General features: G+C 34.7%; 1 protein-coding gene across 1 annotated transcript in view; it reads left to right on the top strand.

Moving 5' to 3' along the window:
• LOC107732691 (adhesion G protein-coupled receptor A3-like) overlaps positions 1–18,213 on the top strand; it is a 48,558-nt gene that overhangs the window by 24,421 nt on the left and 5,924 nt on the right. Inside the window, exons 4-16 of the mRNA XM_016544104.1 lie at positions 3,406–3,477; positions 5,910–5,981; positions 6,299–6,459; positions 7,819–8,032; positions 8,461–8,625; positions 9,438–9,639; positions 9,773–9,922; positions 11,886–12,047; positions 13,025–13,225; positions 13,387–13,594; positions 16,052–16,235; positions 17,317–17,368; positions 17,491–17,615. Coding sequence (XP_016399590.1) covers positions 3,406–3,477; positions 5,910–5,981; positions 6,299–6,459; positions 7,819–8,032; positions 8,461–8,625; positions 9,438–9,639; positions 9,773–9,922; positions 11,886–12,047; positions 13,025–13,225; positions 13,387–13,594; positions 16,052–16,235; positions 17,317–17,368; positions 17,491–17,615 — 1,968 coding nt within the window. The remainder of the gene's footprint in view (positions 1–3,405; positions 3,478–5,909; positions 5,982–6,298; positions 6,460–7,818; positions 8,033–8,460; positions 8,626–9,437; positions 9,640–9,772; positions 9,923–11,885; positions 12,048–13,024; positions 13,226–13,386; positions 13,595–16,051; positions 16,236–17,316; positions 17,369–17,490; positions 17,616–18,213) is intronic.

Here is an 18,213-nt window from a genome sequence, read left to right as displayed (position 1 = left end):
TTAAATAACAGGTTACATACAATACATATTTGTTAAAATTATTTGTTTTCTTAATTTGTTTCATTAATTTCTTTTTTCCCGTCATTTTCTCCATTATAAATAATATAAAAATATAAGTAATTAAATAATAAATATTTATTTTATTAGAATAAATGATATAGATATTATTTTTAAAGATGAAATCCTGACATTGGTCATTTTGTTGCTGTTACTAAAATTTTAACTAAAATTGCAATGAAAGTATAAAAAGTAGTACTGAAATAGCACTGGTTGACACCTCTGTTGCGGAAATGCTCTGATTCCAGTGAAAACAGCTTCACCGTTGGGTGTGTGCAGCCACAGAAATAAGACTTAATCTTTCTGCAGTTCTTCACTCCAGATGGACGCTGTCCAGACAGCACTCTGCACAGCATGACTGATGCTATCGACTTTAACATGCCAGTAGTTGTGTATGTGTGTGTGTGTGTGTGTGTGTGAGAGAGAGAGAACTGTTGAGACTTGGAGATAGAAAGGATAGTTTGTTCTGTGTTTTGTGTGTAGTGAAGTAAGCGGAGTGCATATATGGCGAGCGGTCGATTATATACGTTCTCTTGTGAGGGTTCGCGTGTATGGCGCGGCCGTGTAATATGACTCACTCCTTGCCAATATAAACTTCTCTTTGGCTGGCTAAATGGAGAAGTATGCGGCTCCCCTGAAAAATAATCGCTGTCGTCCAAACTTTTGAGAGAGAGTAGACAAGATGAATTTTCACAGTTTTAGAGCCCAAGTTACTTTGCCAAATCCAGAGGAGAAAATGTCAAAGTGTCCTGAACTTTAAAAGAAATTGCTGATGCTAATTACCAAAATGCATTCATTAGTTATTAGCTTGAGAAGATGATTGTGTGAGAGATGATAATATCTTAATGTATTATCTAGAAGACGGTTTTATGTGATCATGATTGAGCATTATTGATACTTTATTCAACTTTAAAATAATTATATTCATAACTGCAACAGAATTAAATGTCAGGGTTTAATCTTTAAAAGGAGAAATAATTTATATTATTTAAAATATTAAACAATAAATATTATATTATTTAGATTATTTTTATACGAGGTTACATACAAAACATAATTGTAAAAAAAATAGTCTTCACCTGTCTGTTCCTGTTTAAGTATCAAATTTGTATATATATCTTCGTGAATTTCTTCAGTTTTTTATTATTTTAAATATAAATGATCAGTTTTATTGATTAGTTGTTACATCCCAATATGTAACAATAGTTGTATCAAATTTTTCAACTTTTTACCTGATCATACTGTACTTCTCAAAAGTTTAAAAACATTATGCTTTTTAAGCGTTTTTAATGAAGTCTCTTATGCTCACAGAGGCTGCATTTATGTGCCCAAAAATACAGTAAAACACTGTTTTTATTTGAATACATTTTAAAAATGTAATTTATTCCTGTTTTGTAAAGCTGAGTTCAGCATCATTACTCCAGTCTTCAGTGTCACATGATCCTTCAGAAATCAATCGTGCTACTTAATGTTTATGCAGAAACCATAATGTTTGTGGTGTGTGTGTGTTTATTCTTAATAGAAATCAATGTGTTTTTTTTTTCAGCAAATTTGCTTTAAATTTATCAAAAGTGACAGTAAAAACAATTTTAATGTTACAAATAAATGCTGTTCTTTTGAACTTTCTGTTCATCAAAGAATCCTGTGAACCCCCCCCCCCAACACACACACAAAATATTAAGCAGCAAAAACTGATTGATAATAATAAGAACCATTATTAATAACTGAACCCCAATAATAAATTGGCAGCAAATCATCAAATCAGAATGATTTCTAAAGGATCATGTAACATGTCGCCCATTAGTAAGGGATAGAAGTAAGCAATAAGGGAATAGAAGGGAAAAGGACCACCATTCACCTTTTACACAACAAATAATGATTTAGACGATGAATAATAACCATTCATGCAAGGGCTTTATCAAAAACGCGTGCCGCACATTCCTGCTGTTGTTAAGCTCTCTGGTATGATAGCCACTTCCATTTCCATTGTGAGTCACATGAGTCAAATACATGTTCATACAAAGGGTTTGTATTATGGTAATGATAAAACCACAGTATGGGACTCGCCATTACATTCAAATTTCAAACCATTTATGCTTTTTGCTTCATTTTTATGCTTATTTTTCTTCTTTTATTGTCATTCTATATTCATGCCCATGCACTTCTCAACAGCACATTTATGTGCTTTTGAATGTTGGAATGAAGCTTTTTATAAATCATAGTGCTGTCTTTTTTAACATGTGGCTTGACATGAAAGCGAGTGATTAGATGGGGTTTAGAGACATGTTGAGACATAAAAACATGTTGTGTCCTGTATGAAGAAGACTGGAACGACTGCTAGATTGACAGGAATAATTATGTCTAGGATGCAATGGTAGTTTGGCTGTCAGTATTGAAAAAATACAGGCAGGATGAGATCATTTCCTAACTGGTGTTTGGTGAAGTGTGCCTCCTGTTTTTATAAGGGATGTTTTGCTTAATAAAGGCAGTTATACATGGCTGTATGGATGCGGTTTTACTCTGTCAAGACACGTGTTGTTTTAAACCAAACCTAGTATAAATGTATTGTTTATTGGTGTAATTAATTCAAAATAAATCTGAAATAAAATATAACTAATAGATGAAAATCTTAAGCTTAAAAAACCTCAATTAAAAATTTGAGAAATGTTGCCTTGGCAACTAATTGAAATAAAATAAGTTTGAAGTACTAAAATGACTAAACTTTTTACTAAATAAATAAAACTGAAATAAACGTAAATTAAAGCTAATGAGAAATATTAAAATCCGCTAAGGAAAATGGCAAGTGCATATAACAAAGTTACTAAAATTTCAATTTTGAACTAAAAAATTATTTCGGAAAATAAAAAATAACAGCTAATTCAAAATATCTATAAATACTGTACATAAATAATACGAAAATAACACCATTCAAGACCAGAGTGGAATCAGTTATGGTGTCATTTACAGCTCAACGGCCAAAAAAACAAATCAATTATAGTAATAATAATATTGTTAGATTATTATAATAAATTTGATAGATCTGTTGTCAGTTTCCTCCTGAGGTGTGAAGGCTATATTTAGACTAAATATGTTGCAAATTGTATGTAGTTTGTGTGTATTAGCGGTTTTAGTTAGTTAGAAAGCGAGTGAGTAAACGCATAAATACACAGTTTGACCAATTCATACGTCATTAATAGTGGTTCACTTCCGTGATTTAGTACCTTTGCGTTCACATCAGAAGCGAATTGTACCCTTTTCCGGCAAACTCGAACCCTTAAATATTAAATAACAGTGCCTGTATGAGTTTACACAACACTTTCTCTTATCTTTTTTTTTTTTATCTTGCAGAGACTTGTCCAAAAACCTGATCGGCTGCCTCCATGTGGACGTCTTCAAAGGCCTCACAAACCTTGTTAAACTGTAAGTCATGTTTTTTTTTTTTCTACTATATGAACTTGAAATGGAGAATTCTTTAAAATACCGTTAATGTAGGTTATTTTCAAGCAAGTGTTGGGGAAAGTTACTTTTGAAAGTAATACATTGCAATATTGCGTTACTCCCTAAAAAAGTAACTAATTGCGTTACTTAGTTACTTTTTATGGAAAGTAATGCATCACATTACTTTTGTGTTACTTTTTCTTATCTGGGCTGGGCTGGGCTTGCTTGTTTGTTTTTAATAGAGGTCGACTGATGTATCGGTTTTGCAGATTAATCGGCACCGATAGTTGACGTATCGGCCAGTGTGGTCCAACCTAGCTATCGGTATCGGCAAAATCCACTATCGGTCGACCTCTAGTTTTTAATATTAAAAAAATATATTTTTGTCAAATGTAAAAGCCCTTTCACAAGTTTTACTTATTAGTATGGTCGAATTGGATCATCGGAGGTCAGCAGCAAAGACAGAAATGGGATTAAATACATGAAGGATATTTGTGCTATTTAACATTTAATTGCTGGTTTGCGTCATATTCTGAGTTTGCATTTGAGTAAATGCATGTTCACATTTAATCTAGAGTAATCTAAGAAGAACAGAAGAGCTGTCAGTCAGTAAATGGGAAAACAAAGTAACTGGTTTTACTTATTTAAAGTAATTTGTTACTGTACTAGTTACTTGAAAAAAAAAGTAATCTGATTACGTAACTCCCGTTACTTGTAATGTGTTGCGCCCAACACTGTTTATAAGTATTGTAAGGCACATTCATAACAACACAAATTCACATTATTTTAGTGTAAAATGAATCCAACAATACACATTTCACACACTTTATACTAATCTATCCACTTATCAGTCCATCCATCTGTCTGTCTGTTTATCAGCTGATATTCATATTAGATTGCGATGATGAGAACACAAATGTCATTGGTGGTGTTTGGCTGAGACTCATTAGCCTGATTACCCTTCACAGAATGCTAAAGCTCGTAACAGGTGTTGTTAGATGATGAGTATGTTAACAATGTCGTCCCACGAGCGCAGCGACAGCTGCTAGAGTAACAGTGAGCGTCGTCTTCACCTGCTGAAGGTGAAGATTAGAACTGATCCAGTCATTTCAATTAAGATAGCAGCTGAAACTCAACATATTTCACCAGATCAACAGATGTGATGGCAAGGGTGTGCAGGACAAATTGAAAACATAAACTGTTTGTAATGAGACTTTTTAGTTTAATATGTTAATGGATCCCACTTGAATAAATGGGACCAGAATTAGGCTTGCCGCGATAGACGGTGCTGACGGTGTTACCGGTATTAAGCCGCAATTTATTTTATATTAGGCATAGCCTGCCCTATAGCATGGTGTATTTTTATTTGTTTTGTTAATAAAAGTTCTATGTTTTATATATAGGCTAAAGTGAGTTTGACATTGTATTTTGTTGTTGCATTCAAGCAATTGACCTGCTGCTAATTCGAAAGTGAAAGTAAATTGCGCACGGCGCTTTTAAGCTATTTAAAAGCGATGAAAAGAGGGAAAATTCAAACGAACTAAAAACGAACAATTGCTTTACTCCGAATTGCCGCTATTTGAAAGTGAAAGTAAAATGCGCACGCCGCTTTTACAAGCTATTTAAAAGCGAAGGAAAGCGAGGAAAAGAGGGAACGCCCCCACGGTGATACCGGTATTACCGGTGTTGTCACGCGTCGATTAACTGGTGGGAAAATGTCCTCACCGTCACAACCCTAACCAGAATTACAGTCCCGTTTTTTTTTTTTTTTGACATTTTAGACAACAGATATGGCACTTTTGCCCTAGTGGTAAAGAAAGTTGTCCACGGAATATTAAAATAATTTAACACAGTTTTCACAGATGTCCAGAGCAATGTGAGATATTTCATAATAGTATTAATAATAATCCATTTAATTTATCAGCACCTTTCAAGACACTCAAACAATATAAAACTACACTGTAAAAATTATTATTTTTTCTTTGAAGTTGTAAATAAAACAAAGCAGGGTTATTTTAGTATCTTTGTAATAATGTTATAGTTTTGTATTCATATTTTGAATTAGTTTTTTCATTTAAATTTTAAAGTTTTAGTAATTTAGTTGTTGTTTTTTATATTTCTGTATAGTTTTCATTAATATTTATTATAGTTAGTATTTTTATTATTTTAGTAAATCAAAATAAACTAAATGAAAATGAGAAATGTTGCAACTAGCTGAAATAAAATGCAATATAAAATTTTAAAAATACAATATATATATATATATTTTAATGTAAATAATAAAATACAATATACATTTTATATATAATTTTGTCTTATTTCAGTGATATTTTATTTTATTTCAAGTAACATGTTTTATGGTTTCCATTTAGCATAGTACATTTTGCTCATTAATTCCCCCTTTTTATTTGTAGTAACCTTTCGGAGAACAAGTTTTCTTCACTGTCTCAAGGGATTTTCGACAGCCTCGGCTCTCTGAAAATACTGTAAGTGTTTTGTTTTGCTTTGCATCATTTGCACATAAAATTGCAAAGGAAGCACAAATGGCCATGTGCAACACCTAAAATAAAAAGCAGACTGCTGTTTATTAAAACTGATTAGTGCTTGTGTTGTTCACAAGCTTCATATTCGTTTACTTAAACACTTGAGATAAGGTTTCATCACACTTGGCATGTCTTCAAACATGTTTAAGCTTGGATAGGAGACATCCAGAGTTTACCCTCAGACCTAGCTTTAATGCATCCGTTGACCCACACTCTGTTGTAGTTTTTATGATTTTTGAACATGCTGTATATATTTTTAGGGAGTTTGATAGCCCTTATCTTCTGTGCGACTGTAACCTGCGATGGCTGGTGGTCTGGATCAAAGAGAAGGTGATCGGGGTGAAGGAGACTCACTGCTCGTTCCCTCGCTCCCTACAGGGTCAGCTGATAACCTCGCTCAGGCCCGAAACACTCACCTGTGGTAAGAATACACACTCACTATCATAGTGCAGATTTTCCACTAACTTCTGTTGTTTTTATACTAAACTAATGATATTTTCTAAACCTCACTTTCTTTTATTTATCTACTTTTCTTATTTTTCTTAATATATCTTTATATTTTGTTTTACATTTTGTTTTCTTGTAAAATGTTTAAATGTAAGTTGATTAATAACAAATCATTTGTTTAAATTTATTTAAATATATAAAATATATTTCTCATTATAATCACTAAATATACGTAAGATTTGGTTCAGATAATCTGTTATTTTATTTTTGTTTTTTATAGTATTTATTTTGAATATTTTGAATTAGCTGTTTGTATTGTATTAGTTTTTAGGCTTATTTTAAAGTATTATTTTAGGATTAGTTGTGTTATAATTTTGTTTTATATATATTTTTGAATTTTAATATTAGTAATTTTGTTGTGTGTGTATATATTATAGTTCTCATCATAATTATTAAACGCATTTATTAGGTTCTGACAATAAGTGTTATTTTAGTATTACTGTATTTACACACTATTATAGTATTTCTATTTACTGATATATGTTTTCCTTTTAATCTTAATTTAGGTTTTAGTAATTTTGTGGTGTGCTTTTGTCATTTTTATTAATCTATTCAGCTTTATTACATTTTTCTTTTCTAAAATTTGCTTTTTTTTGTTTTGTTTTTTCTTTTCTTTTTATTTCATTTAGTTGCTAAGGTAACATTTCTATTTCATTTTGGTTTTTCATCTAACTTTTATTTCAACTTTATTTCAAATCATGAACTCAGTTTTTAATAGTTTTATTTTTGGTTTACAATAACAACACTGCATACAGGAGCAAACAGGTTAGGTTTTGCCTGTGTTGTTAGCAAACAGAAACTAGATTAAATGTGTAAGTGCCATATTTTGTTATATTTTAATGACATTGTGCAACATGAAGTCTGATAAGAGTAACCAGACCATAGCTTTCCATGACCTGTGACATATTGCACGTTAAATCTCTAAACCTTTATAGTAAAATTACACTGTTGCTAATAGTGGAAAAGAAATGCATGTTTAGTTGTTAAAAAAGCTCAAAACCATTGATTTCCTGGTTGTTGTTAGCTACCAAAGGTTAGGTAGGTTGTTAACACCAAAACCAAAGTAATCCTGCTATAAAAGACCTTCAGCCTGAGTTCAGGCCTCCCGTTTATGTTGATTTTGGACTTTTGTAACCATAGCTTGTGCAAGAACTACAATGAAACTGCTCTCGGATCACTCGTTAATGTCAGCTTTTGCACATAGCAGTCATCTGTGGCTCACCACAGTGTTTTTCTTCCTCTCTCTTTTGATTTTCTCCCTTCTCTATTTTAGACGCTCCTCTAGAGCTTCCCTCCTTCCAGATGACTCCGTCCCAGCATCAGATCGTCTTCCAGGGAGACAGCCTGCCGTTTCAGTGCATGGCCTCTTTCGTGGACGAGGACATGCAGGTTCTGTGGTATCAGGACGGGAAGATGGTGGAACCTGATGCCACTCAGGGCATCTACATAGAGAAAAGCATGGTGCAGAATTGCTCTTTAATAGCCAGGTAATAGAAGCCAGCTGTGAAGGAGATACCAAACCCAATACTGACTGCAGAATGGCTTTTCTGCACACTAGATATACATGAATCACACTATGAGCAGTGTTTGCCTTGGAGCGTGACGATACAAATACCGATGAAATATAAACTCACACTTGATCTACCAACATTGTGCTGGAAAATGCCAGAACTTAAAAAAAAAAGCCATGTATTGTTCTAAAAGGAAAGAAAAATGTAGGTTGTGCATGCGATTAATCGTTAAACAGCACTAATATATATATATATATATATAAATGTCACCAGCTTTTTGCTGTTACTTTTGGTTTTAATTAACAACAACACTGATGAATATTAAATCTGCATACTAAATTCATAATCTTGACTTTTCTCCCAGAGCAACAGTTTTTTTTCTCATTTGATTTGTCCTCTCACAGCGCCTTGACCATTTCCAACATCCAGCCGGGATTCACCGGGAACTGGGAGTGTCGTGTGCGCACCAGTCGAGGCAACAACACCAGGACGGTCCACATCGTGGTTCTGGAGAGCTCTGCCAAATACTGCTTACCAGATCGGGTGTCAAACAACAAGGGGGACTACAGGTGAGTCCAGTGCACATCTGATGACTAGTGTTCAAAGTTTGGAGTCGCTAAGACTTTAGTGTTTCTGAAAGTCTCTCATGCTCACTTTTTTCTATTGTAAGACATTTTAACATGTAATTTATTCCTGTGATCAAAGCTGAATTTTCAGCATCAATACTCCAGTCTTCAGTGTCACATGATCCTTCAGAAATCATTCTAATATGCTGATTTGCTGCTCAAGAAACATTTCTGATTATTATCAATGTTGAACACAGTTGTGCTGCTTAATGTCTCTGATTAAATCAAATCTTTGATGGATAGAAAGTTGAAACGAAATGCATTTGTTTGAAACAGAAATCTTTTGTAGCATTGTAAATGTCTTTACTGTCACTTTTGATCGATTTAATGCATCCTTGCTGAAAAAAGTATGAATTTCTTTCAAAATAAAAAATCTTCCTGACCCCAAGTTTTGCATGAGGAAAGTTGTTGAAAGTAACCATGATTGCTCACCATGTACCTTGGCTATATTCAAAGCAGTATACAAATGATTAGCATAGATTTGAAGATCATTGAATCATTTGTGTATACATAAATGTTCAGCATCCCTTATTTTTTAGCTCTTCGCTGCGCTCTAGTGGTAACAGATCTAAGTGATAAGTATTATGGCACAAGCTTTCATTTAGTTTTAGACTTATTTTTTCAAAACCTATTGCAAATTTGATTGAATTAAGGCAAGTATATTCCCATTTAAGGCTATTTATTATCATGCAACATCACAGACAAATTGGTTCTCCTTTGTTGTGCATTAACGTGTTTGACGTGTCTGTATGCAGATGGCCTCGGACACTGGCTGGGATTACAGCATACTTGCCCTGTAAACGGCAGGTGAGCGGAGCTGGCATTTACTCGGGCAGTTCGGCGGAAGAGCTGCGTGCGTGGAGGCGATGTGGCCGCAGTGGACAGTGGGCAGAGGACGACTACTCACGCTGTGAATATATGAAAGACGTCACGCGTGTGCTTTATATCATCAATCAGGTAGATAACTGTAACTTTGTATATTTGTAATTCTTATCATGCAGTTTTTTAGTGGTTTATGTCAGACGTGTTTGATTCTTCTCTGTCTGTTCTCATTTGTTGCTTAACTTTGATTTATTTCCTCGTATGTCAGATGCCTCTGAATCTGACCAATGCGGTTCAGACGGCGCAGCAGCTGTTGGCTTACACCGCAGAGGCGCCCAACTTCTCTGACAAGGTGGATGTGATATTTGTGGCGGAGATGATTGAAAAAATCAGCAAGTTTGCAGAGAAGTATAAAGAGGTGAGTCAAATCAAGTCGAGTCATAATGGGGTCTGTTCTGAATAATGTTTTTTTTTCTCTGTGCAACGCAAAAGTCTAACATTTTAACTGATCTGTGATCAGCTTCTCTTACATAAACACTTAAATCATTCTGAGACCAATCACAGAAGGCCTCAGATCCAGGCCATTTAAAGCAGCGGGGGCCTCAAGATGACAAAACATCCATTAAAATAAGCCAAAAATCAAGAGAATCAAGGTTATTTTATTGACCTCCTTGGAAAACCTGGATATTTAGGAGAATTTAAAAATTTTGAGAATTTAAAAAAGAGAATATAGTTGGTCATAATTATATAATACTGTAGTTTTTATTAGCATATATATACAGTGGGTACGGAAAGTATTCAGACCCCCTTAAATTTTTCACTCTTTGTTATATTGCAGCCATTTGCTAAAATCATTTAAGTTAATTTTTTTTCCTCATTAATGTACACACAGCACCCCATATTGACCACTGTATATATATATATATATATATAGATAGATACAGTATATAATATAGTGTAATTTTATTAATTGAAATTTATTTTAGTAATTTAGTGATTGTAAATGTAGTAATGTTGTTTTAGTTTAATTTTAGCTTAAACTTATTTCAGTTAATTACCAATGCAGCATTTTGAATTTTTCATTTCAAATGGTTTTTCATCAAATTTCATCAAGTTTTTCATCAAATTATCATATTTTATTTTATTTCAGTTAATTTTTTAATTGTCTTAGAATTCTCAGAATTTTAAAAGTGTGATTTCTAGATTTGAAAAATAATTCAAATTAAAACCTTAATGCCTAATATTTATTTAATATTTAATATTAAAATATTAATAATTATTTTATAATATTTTTTTGTTGCTAATTTAATTCTGTTTTGGTTTTATTTTTAGTACTTCAACAAACTAAAAAAAAAACGAAATGTTGCCTTGGCATCTAATTGAATTAAATGCTTTTTTTTTTTCTTCTAATAATAGTTTTATTTCAGCTTTATTTCAGTTACTGAAAATGATTTTAAATAGTGTTAGTTTAAGTTAACAATAACACTGTTGAATACTAAAATCTGTTATGTTAAACTTAACTTAAAATGCCTAATATTTATTTTAGCTCAAGGACCTTGAGTTAAATATAAACTTTTATAAACCTTAATCACAGGACCTTTGAATGTTACAGTGGAGCGTCTTGGAGTCAGAAAGGTTGAGAACTGCCCATTTAAAGCGACGTTACTGTTCGCCACCTCGGTTTGTGACTCTTCTCATCTCTGGAGAACAAAACAGGCTTTTACAGTTGCATCAGTAATGAGAGGAGCAGATAGGATCAGAATGGAGGGATTTGGACACTGGGCCACAGAGGAACGTAGAGCCTATTCTTCAGGATCGGGTTGCACTTCGCTCAGTGTTGAAGGGAAATGTTATCATGTAACACCTGCGCAGAGATCTGTACCATCATTCAACATCTCACATATTGCAAGGGCACGTTTTCACAAGGGCGTTTTCAGCATTGATCTCTGATATCATTTGCAGTTACTCTAGTGTGGGAATGCCGGACGAATCCCCGGTTCTTCCTAAAAGCAGTAACTCATTAACATTTTTCTGAGTGTGATGTCAGGTTTTGTTGATTTCAGGAATGCAGTTGTGAGAAAGTCAGAGGTTTGAGTGCACTGAATCAGTATGCAGTGTGTTTGTGGGTATAATGTGGGCCTGGAGGGATCTTGGGTGTTGTGGGGCGGGTGGGTGTGCATGCATCGTCTGAAAACATTAGCTCATTAGCATTTTTCTGAGTGCGATGTCAGGTTTAGTTGATTTCAGGAATGCAGTTTTGTAACTGCACTGAATGAGTATGCAGTGTGTTTGTGGGTATAATGTGGGCCTGGAGGGATCATCAGTGTTGTGGGGTGGGTGTGCATGTGTTGCATCGTCTCTAACTGCATTTCCTCTCTCAGCTGGGAGATGTGATGGTGGATATCTCCAGTAATCTGATGCTGGCTGATGAGCGAGTGTTATGGATGGCTCAGAGGGAGGCGCGAGCTTGCTCACGTATCGTCGAGTGCCTGCAGAGAATTGCCGTTCTCCGAATCAGTAATGGGGCTCTGGCCTATTCTACTGTGAGTACTGCGAGAAAATCAGTTCATTTGTGCATTTTGACACTACTCTGTTTTAAATTGTCTGTTCATGTTTTCAGTGATATTTTAGTAATATTTATATTTTATTAAAATTTTTTCATAGCTTTTATTTTAAAGTTTTGGTTATACTTTATTTTAAGGTGTCCTTGTTACAGTGTAATTATACATTTAAGTAATGAGTAGTATTAATTAACTACATGTACTTACTATATGGTTAGGGTTAGGATTAGGGTCTGGCTTAGGGTTACTTGCATGTGATTATGCATAATTAATTGTTATTATAATAGTAAGTACATGTAACATGTGTAACAAGGACACCTTCAAATAAAGTGTTACCTAAGTTTTCAGCTTTAAGTTTAATTTTATATGATTCGGTCATTTTTATTATTATTTTTTTCAATATTTCTAAATAGTTTTATTAGTTTTAGCGATATTTCTAAATGGTTTAAATTTATTGTATTTCAGTTTTTGTTTTATGTTTTAGTTTAAACAAGCTTATTTCAGTTAATTGCAATGCAACATTTCAAAATGTATTTTTTTATCTAATACTTATATTTTGTTTCATTTCTGCTTTATTTCTATTAACAAAAAACTATATATATATATATAGTTTCAGGCAGAATTCTCAGAATTCCAGAAGTTTTTTTTTTTTTTAAATCTTCAATGAATTCCTTTAAATAGAAACATTTTTCAAAAATAATAATTGAATAAAAATGTAATAATATTTTAATTAAAACAAGCTAGACACTTTTGTTTCTAAACCCTCCAGAATGCTTTGATACTTACTTTTTACTTTACTGTCACTTTTGACCAATTTAATGTGTCCTCACTGAATAAAAGTAACAAAAAAAGGTGTAGGTTGTATAGAGTAGTTTGAATGTGACCTTGTGTTCACAGTGCTTTAGTAGTGTGTGTATGGGATGGTAACCATTCTTCTTTATTCTCATCTGTTTCACCAGAACTCTCATAACATTGCTCTGGAGGCTCATGCCATCAAGGCCAGCAGCTTCAATGGAATGACCTGCACTCTGTTCCAGAAGCTCTCACCGGAGCGCACACCCGTGGCCCATTTTTCTCCCAGAGACCCCGACATCAACCCGGAGCGCCAGCTCAGCTTCAAATGCAACGTGACCAGCAACCTGTCTGCACTGGCTCTCAAAGTAAGCATTTCGTCTCAGGTACTTCCTGCACGTATACAGTTGTTTTGCCATAACTTATAAGGCCAGTGCTTCCTCAAAGCGAGAACTCCAATAAAGCTGTGGAAGCAGGACTGTATCCATCATGTTCTGACACTAACGTTATTGCATCTCCATGTCTGCAGAACACTGTAGTGGAGGCGTCTCTACAGCTTCCCCCGTCGCTCTTCTCGTCTCTGGGAAGCTCAGGTCAGGCCGAAGAAGCCGTCTATAAGCTACACCTGCTGGCCTTCCGCAACGGCAAACTCTTTCCTCCGACGGGCAACTCCACCCTCCTGAGCGACGGCAGTAAGAGGAAGAGTGTGGTCACACCTGTGATCCTCACAAAGATCGGTGAGAACACACACACTGCTGATCAGACATGCACTCCAACCCACACAACCCTCTCTTCATTGCTGCTGTTATGCAATATTTCTACCTGGATAGAAAGCAAAATAAAATACAATAGTCAAAGATACAGACATATCATGCACTTCAGTTATACTTACTGTTATGCTTATGCCACATGGCTTGGTTGTACAGAGCAGGGTTATTATAGTTAACTAAAACTACGACTGCTTAAAATAAAATAAACAATCAAAATGAAAATGGTTTTATATCAGCTAGTTAACAAGGCAAATAAAAGAATGAAATAATAATAATAAAAAAATGGCAACACATTAGTTTAGGGACCAATTCTCACTATTAACTATTTGAAATAAAAAAATTAATAAATACCGTAACAAATGCATTGCTTATTGTTAATGTTAATTAATGCATTAATTAATGTTAGCTAATGGACCTTATTGTAAAGCGTTACCATAAAAAATATATAGACCAATATATATATATATATATATATATATAAACTTTAACTAAAACTGAAGACTGAAAATTTAGTAAATTCTAATTCAAAATATAAAAAAAAAACTACATTAGTGTAGTATAACTGTTACCTCTGTATAACAGAGGTATAACTGTTACCATGGGTGATAAAAGTTTAATTCTGCCTTTTAAGTTTTCAAATAAAACAAAAAAGTGCTACCGCAAATACTGTATTTTCCAGAAAACATAAGTCGCACCGGGTTAAAATTGCATAAAAAAAAAAAAGTTGTATATACTTTTTTTTATACTCGGAAATTGCTAGTAAATTTCATAAATAATTACAAAGAAATGACAAGTAACACATTGAATTAAACGTGACATTTTCAAGTAGAAAGAGTTGAAATGGTATTTTCTGGTAAACATACTCCAGTAATCTTTGTTTTGTTTTTTTACAACTTTGAAAATGTATTTTGTTTTTTTTTTGTGATTTGATCTTCACTGTACAGCAGCACTATTATAATCCATCCCACCCCCATTTTGGCTTCAAGCAGGTACAGAGGCATCGTGTCATAAACAGAGCAATAATGCTGCTAGAGAGCAGCTGAAGTGTGAGGGGGCGGCAAAATACAGCACAGGGAGCTCCTAGGAAAAACTTCCCCGCTATAACTGATTGATTTCAACGAGAGGGCTAAGCAGAGCACAAAACAATTACAATCCCATGAAAAAGCTGCAGAGAGAAGGACAATCTGATGTGAAAGTAGACCAACTGTCCAGGATCTGCCACCGAACTATTGGCACAATGTATATTGTCTCTCAATACAAGTGATGCACATGGATTTAATGTGTGTACATCCTAACTGAACGTTTAGTTGACTTCTAATCAGCGATGAACTCTTAAAAGTAGGGCTGCACGATAAAATGCATGCAATATTTAACGCGCGTCTTATCAGTAAAGCCGGTTCTGTAATCAGCGGTAAATCTCCATCACCTGCGGGCTTTCACATTGAGCAGCATTAACTACACAGAGCCGTTGTTCACTGATGAGCTGCGCAAAAAATCGCGCGAATATGAACGTGGTTTTGCGCAGCTCGTCAGTGAACAACGGCTCTGTGTAGTTAATGCTGCTCAATGTGAAAGCACGCACGTGATGGAGATTTACCGCTGATTACAGAACCGGCTTTCTGACTAGATGCACGTTAAATATCGCAAGCGATTTATCATGCAGCCCTACTTAAAAGCAATGGTTTGAAAAGGGGTTTTTCGCAGTGTTGCCACAGAAGAACCATTTCTGGCTCCCCAAAGAACCTTTCAGTGAACAGTTCTTAAAAGAGCCATTTTTTCTTAGTTTGAAGAACATATTAATAATCTAAGAAAACTTTTCCACTAGAAAGAACCTCTAAGGTTCCATGGATGTTAAAGGTTCTTCGAGGAACCATCAGTGTTAAAGGGGTCATATGATGCTTTTTTAAAGATCATTATTTTGTGTATTTGGTGTAACAGAATATGTACCGAAACGGTTCGGTACGAATACGTGTACTGTTACACCCCTATTCTATAGTGTTATATATTTTATAATAGTTATTTTATAATTTCAAAATATAAAGCAAAAAGTGGAAATGAATGACTTGTAAGCCAATAAGTGCTCCTCTGCTGCCATCAACTGGTTATAGTGGTATAGTGGTAATTTGATGTCTTTTTTTTTTTTTTTTACATAAGTGTTTGTTTACCACAAAGTATATTTTGATCATCCCGTTAAAAAATAATATTTAAATTGGATAATTTTTAGAGCTTTAAAATGCTGTAAATATTTGTGTGAAATACTTGAAATTCACTGAAAAGTGCTTGAATTTCTCTCTCAAAAGGTTGTACAAACCCTGAAATCAATAATGTAAAAACATTCGACTCCTTCTGCCACAACACCGTAGTTAACTTTACTATTTCTGGTTTTCTGACATACGTCAGCGCTGTTTGATCTGTTTATAACAGAGAATTCTGTGCGGAATTCAAATGCTTCTCACTGGATCTCGCAGCGCTGTGCAGAAACAGTGTCGCGAGATCAACACTGGTTCCTGAGTAAACCTGTTCTGAGCTCGGACCAGTTTGCTAGCTCGCACTGTGTTCAATCATTGGTCCGAGCTGATAAACAGTCCGGGCTGCGCAGCTCAAACGAGTAGTACGTTTTCATTACGCTTTTGTTTCGTTTGCTGTTTGATGTCTCTCATATGCAACAGAAATGGCAGCGCTTATGAGATGGGCAACAACAATTTTGTCCTGTACCCAATATTTAAAAAATTTACAAATGCAATAAAAATATCAGTATTGGCACTCGGTATCGGCAAGTACCAAAAATAAAAGTATCGGTATTGTGCGAGTACTGGAAAAGGTGGTATTGGTGCATCCCTACTTGAAAGCCTGCTTGAATTTCTCTTTCAAAAGGTTATACAAACCCTGAAATGAATAATGTAATGACATTCAACTCTTTCTTTCACAAAACCATGGTTACAGTTAGCGTTACTACTTCTGGTTTTCTATGTCAGCGCTGTTTGATCAGTTTATAACAGAGAATTCTCTAGATCTCGCAGCGACCTTATTCATTTTGCGGCGAATTCAAATGCTTCTCTCTGGATCTCGCAGCGTTGTTCTGTAACAGTGTCGCGAGATCAACACTGGTTCCTGAGTAAACCTGTTCTGAGCTCGGACCAGTTTGCTAGCTCGCACTGTGTTCAATCATTGGTCCGAGCTGATAAACAGTCCGGGCTGCGCAGCTCAAACGAGTAGTACGTTTTCATTACGCTTTTGTTTCGTTTGCTGTTTGATGTCTCTCATATGCAACAGAAATGGCAGCGCTTATGAGATGGGCAACAACAATTTTGTCAAAAAAATGGTTGCAGTCTGGAGCCCTGAATTCAAAATATGAATAAATACTATAATAGTATAAGTAATACTAAAATAACACTGCTGACCAGTATTTACTGTATATATAAATTAGGTATATCGAATATCGCATTATTTAATGAGTTATCGCATATCGCATTTTTCTTCAATATCGCACAGCCCTAATATAAATGCATTACATGATAGAGTCCATGTGTGGAATACTGTTTGTGATGTGGGACTCTAATACCGTCCAGAAGTGATGTGCAGGATTGGTAATGGATTCCAATGTTCCCATCATCCTCTTGTCATGTAATTACCTGTTATTTCAAGGGTTTTTTTAGTGCTGGATTGATCTGCTGTGCAATTTTCTTCAGATTTTCCTTCATGGTTGACGTGTACCGTGAGCCTTTGACTTTAGACCTGTTTGTAATTAGATCTTTTCACACATCCTCAACACCCGCCTTTCTAGAACAAGCAGAAAAATCGGAATTATTGGTTGTTGAAATGCATTTGCAAATATAATCTGCTGATATACACTTGTCTAACAGGATCTGAACAGGACCGGGAACGACACATACAGCTTCGAACCTCTTCACCCTGTTATCTACGCCACCGCCATCATCCTGGTGCTCTGCCTGCTGTCAGTCATAGTCAGTTATATCTACCACCACGAGTAAGTGCTGAAACTTGTCTTTCTGCATGCAAGGACGATGAAAAATGCCGTTTATTTTTAAAGGGATAGTTCAATGAAAAATGAAAATTTGATGCAAATTACTCACTCTCAGGCATTCCAAGACATAGTGACTTTTATTTCTTTACAGGGTGTCCGCGGGTCCTTAAAAAGTCTTAAAATGTCTTAAATAACGTTTTTGTAAAATAAGGCCTTAAAATGTCTTAAATTCGGATTCGATGGGTCTTAATTATTTTTGGTCACATTACCGCTAAAATATCTTCAGTATGACGGATCTAATGACTGTTTACAATCATTAGACAGACCGAAGATTTTTTCTTCCCCGCGGTAAGTTACTGCGTCATCAGAGAGAATTGCAGTAAGTTAGCAGAATACAGAATACAAGGTCGCGCTGAAGCTCACTCTGTTTGTCTCGAGACTTCAGAACAAATGAGCGTGACAGCACTCATTAACTTACTGAGAAAGAAACACACTGAGGTAAAAATTCAAAATGTTTAGTTTATTCATAACATGATATAGTTAAATAACACCATGACAAGTGAGCTATTTTACTCAATATTCTCACGACGCAAAAAAAACA

Source organism: Sinocyclocheilus rhinocerous, unplaced genomic scaffold (assembly GCF_001515625.1).
Source record: "Sinocyclocheilus rhinocerous isolate Xijiao unplaced genomic scaffold, SAMN03320098_v1.1 scaffold9, whole genome shotgun sequence".
Taxonomy (NCBI): Eukaryota; Metazoa; Chordata; class Actinopteri; order Cypriniformes; family Cyprinidae; genus Sinocyclocheilus; species Sinocyclocheilus rhinocerous.
This window is presented reverse-complemented; position numbering and strand designations above follow the sequence as displayed.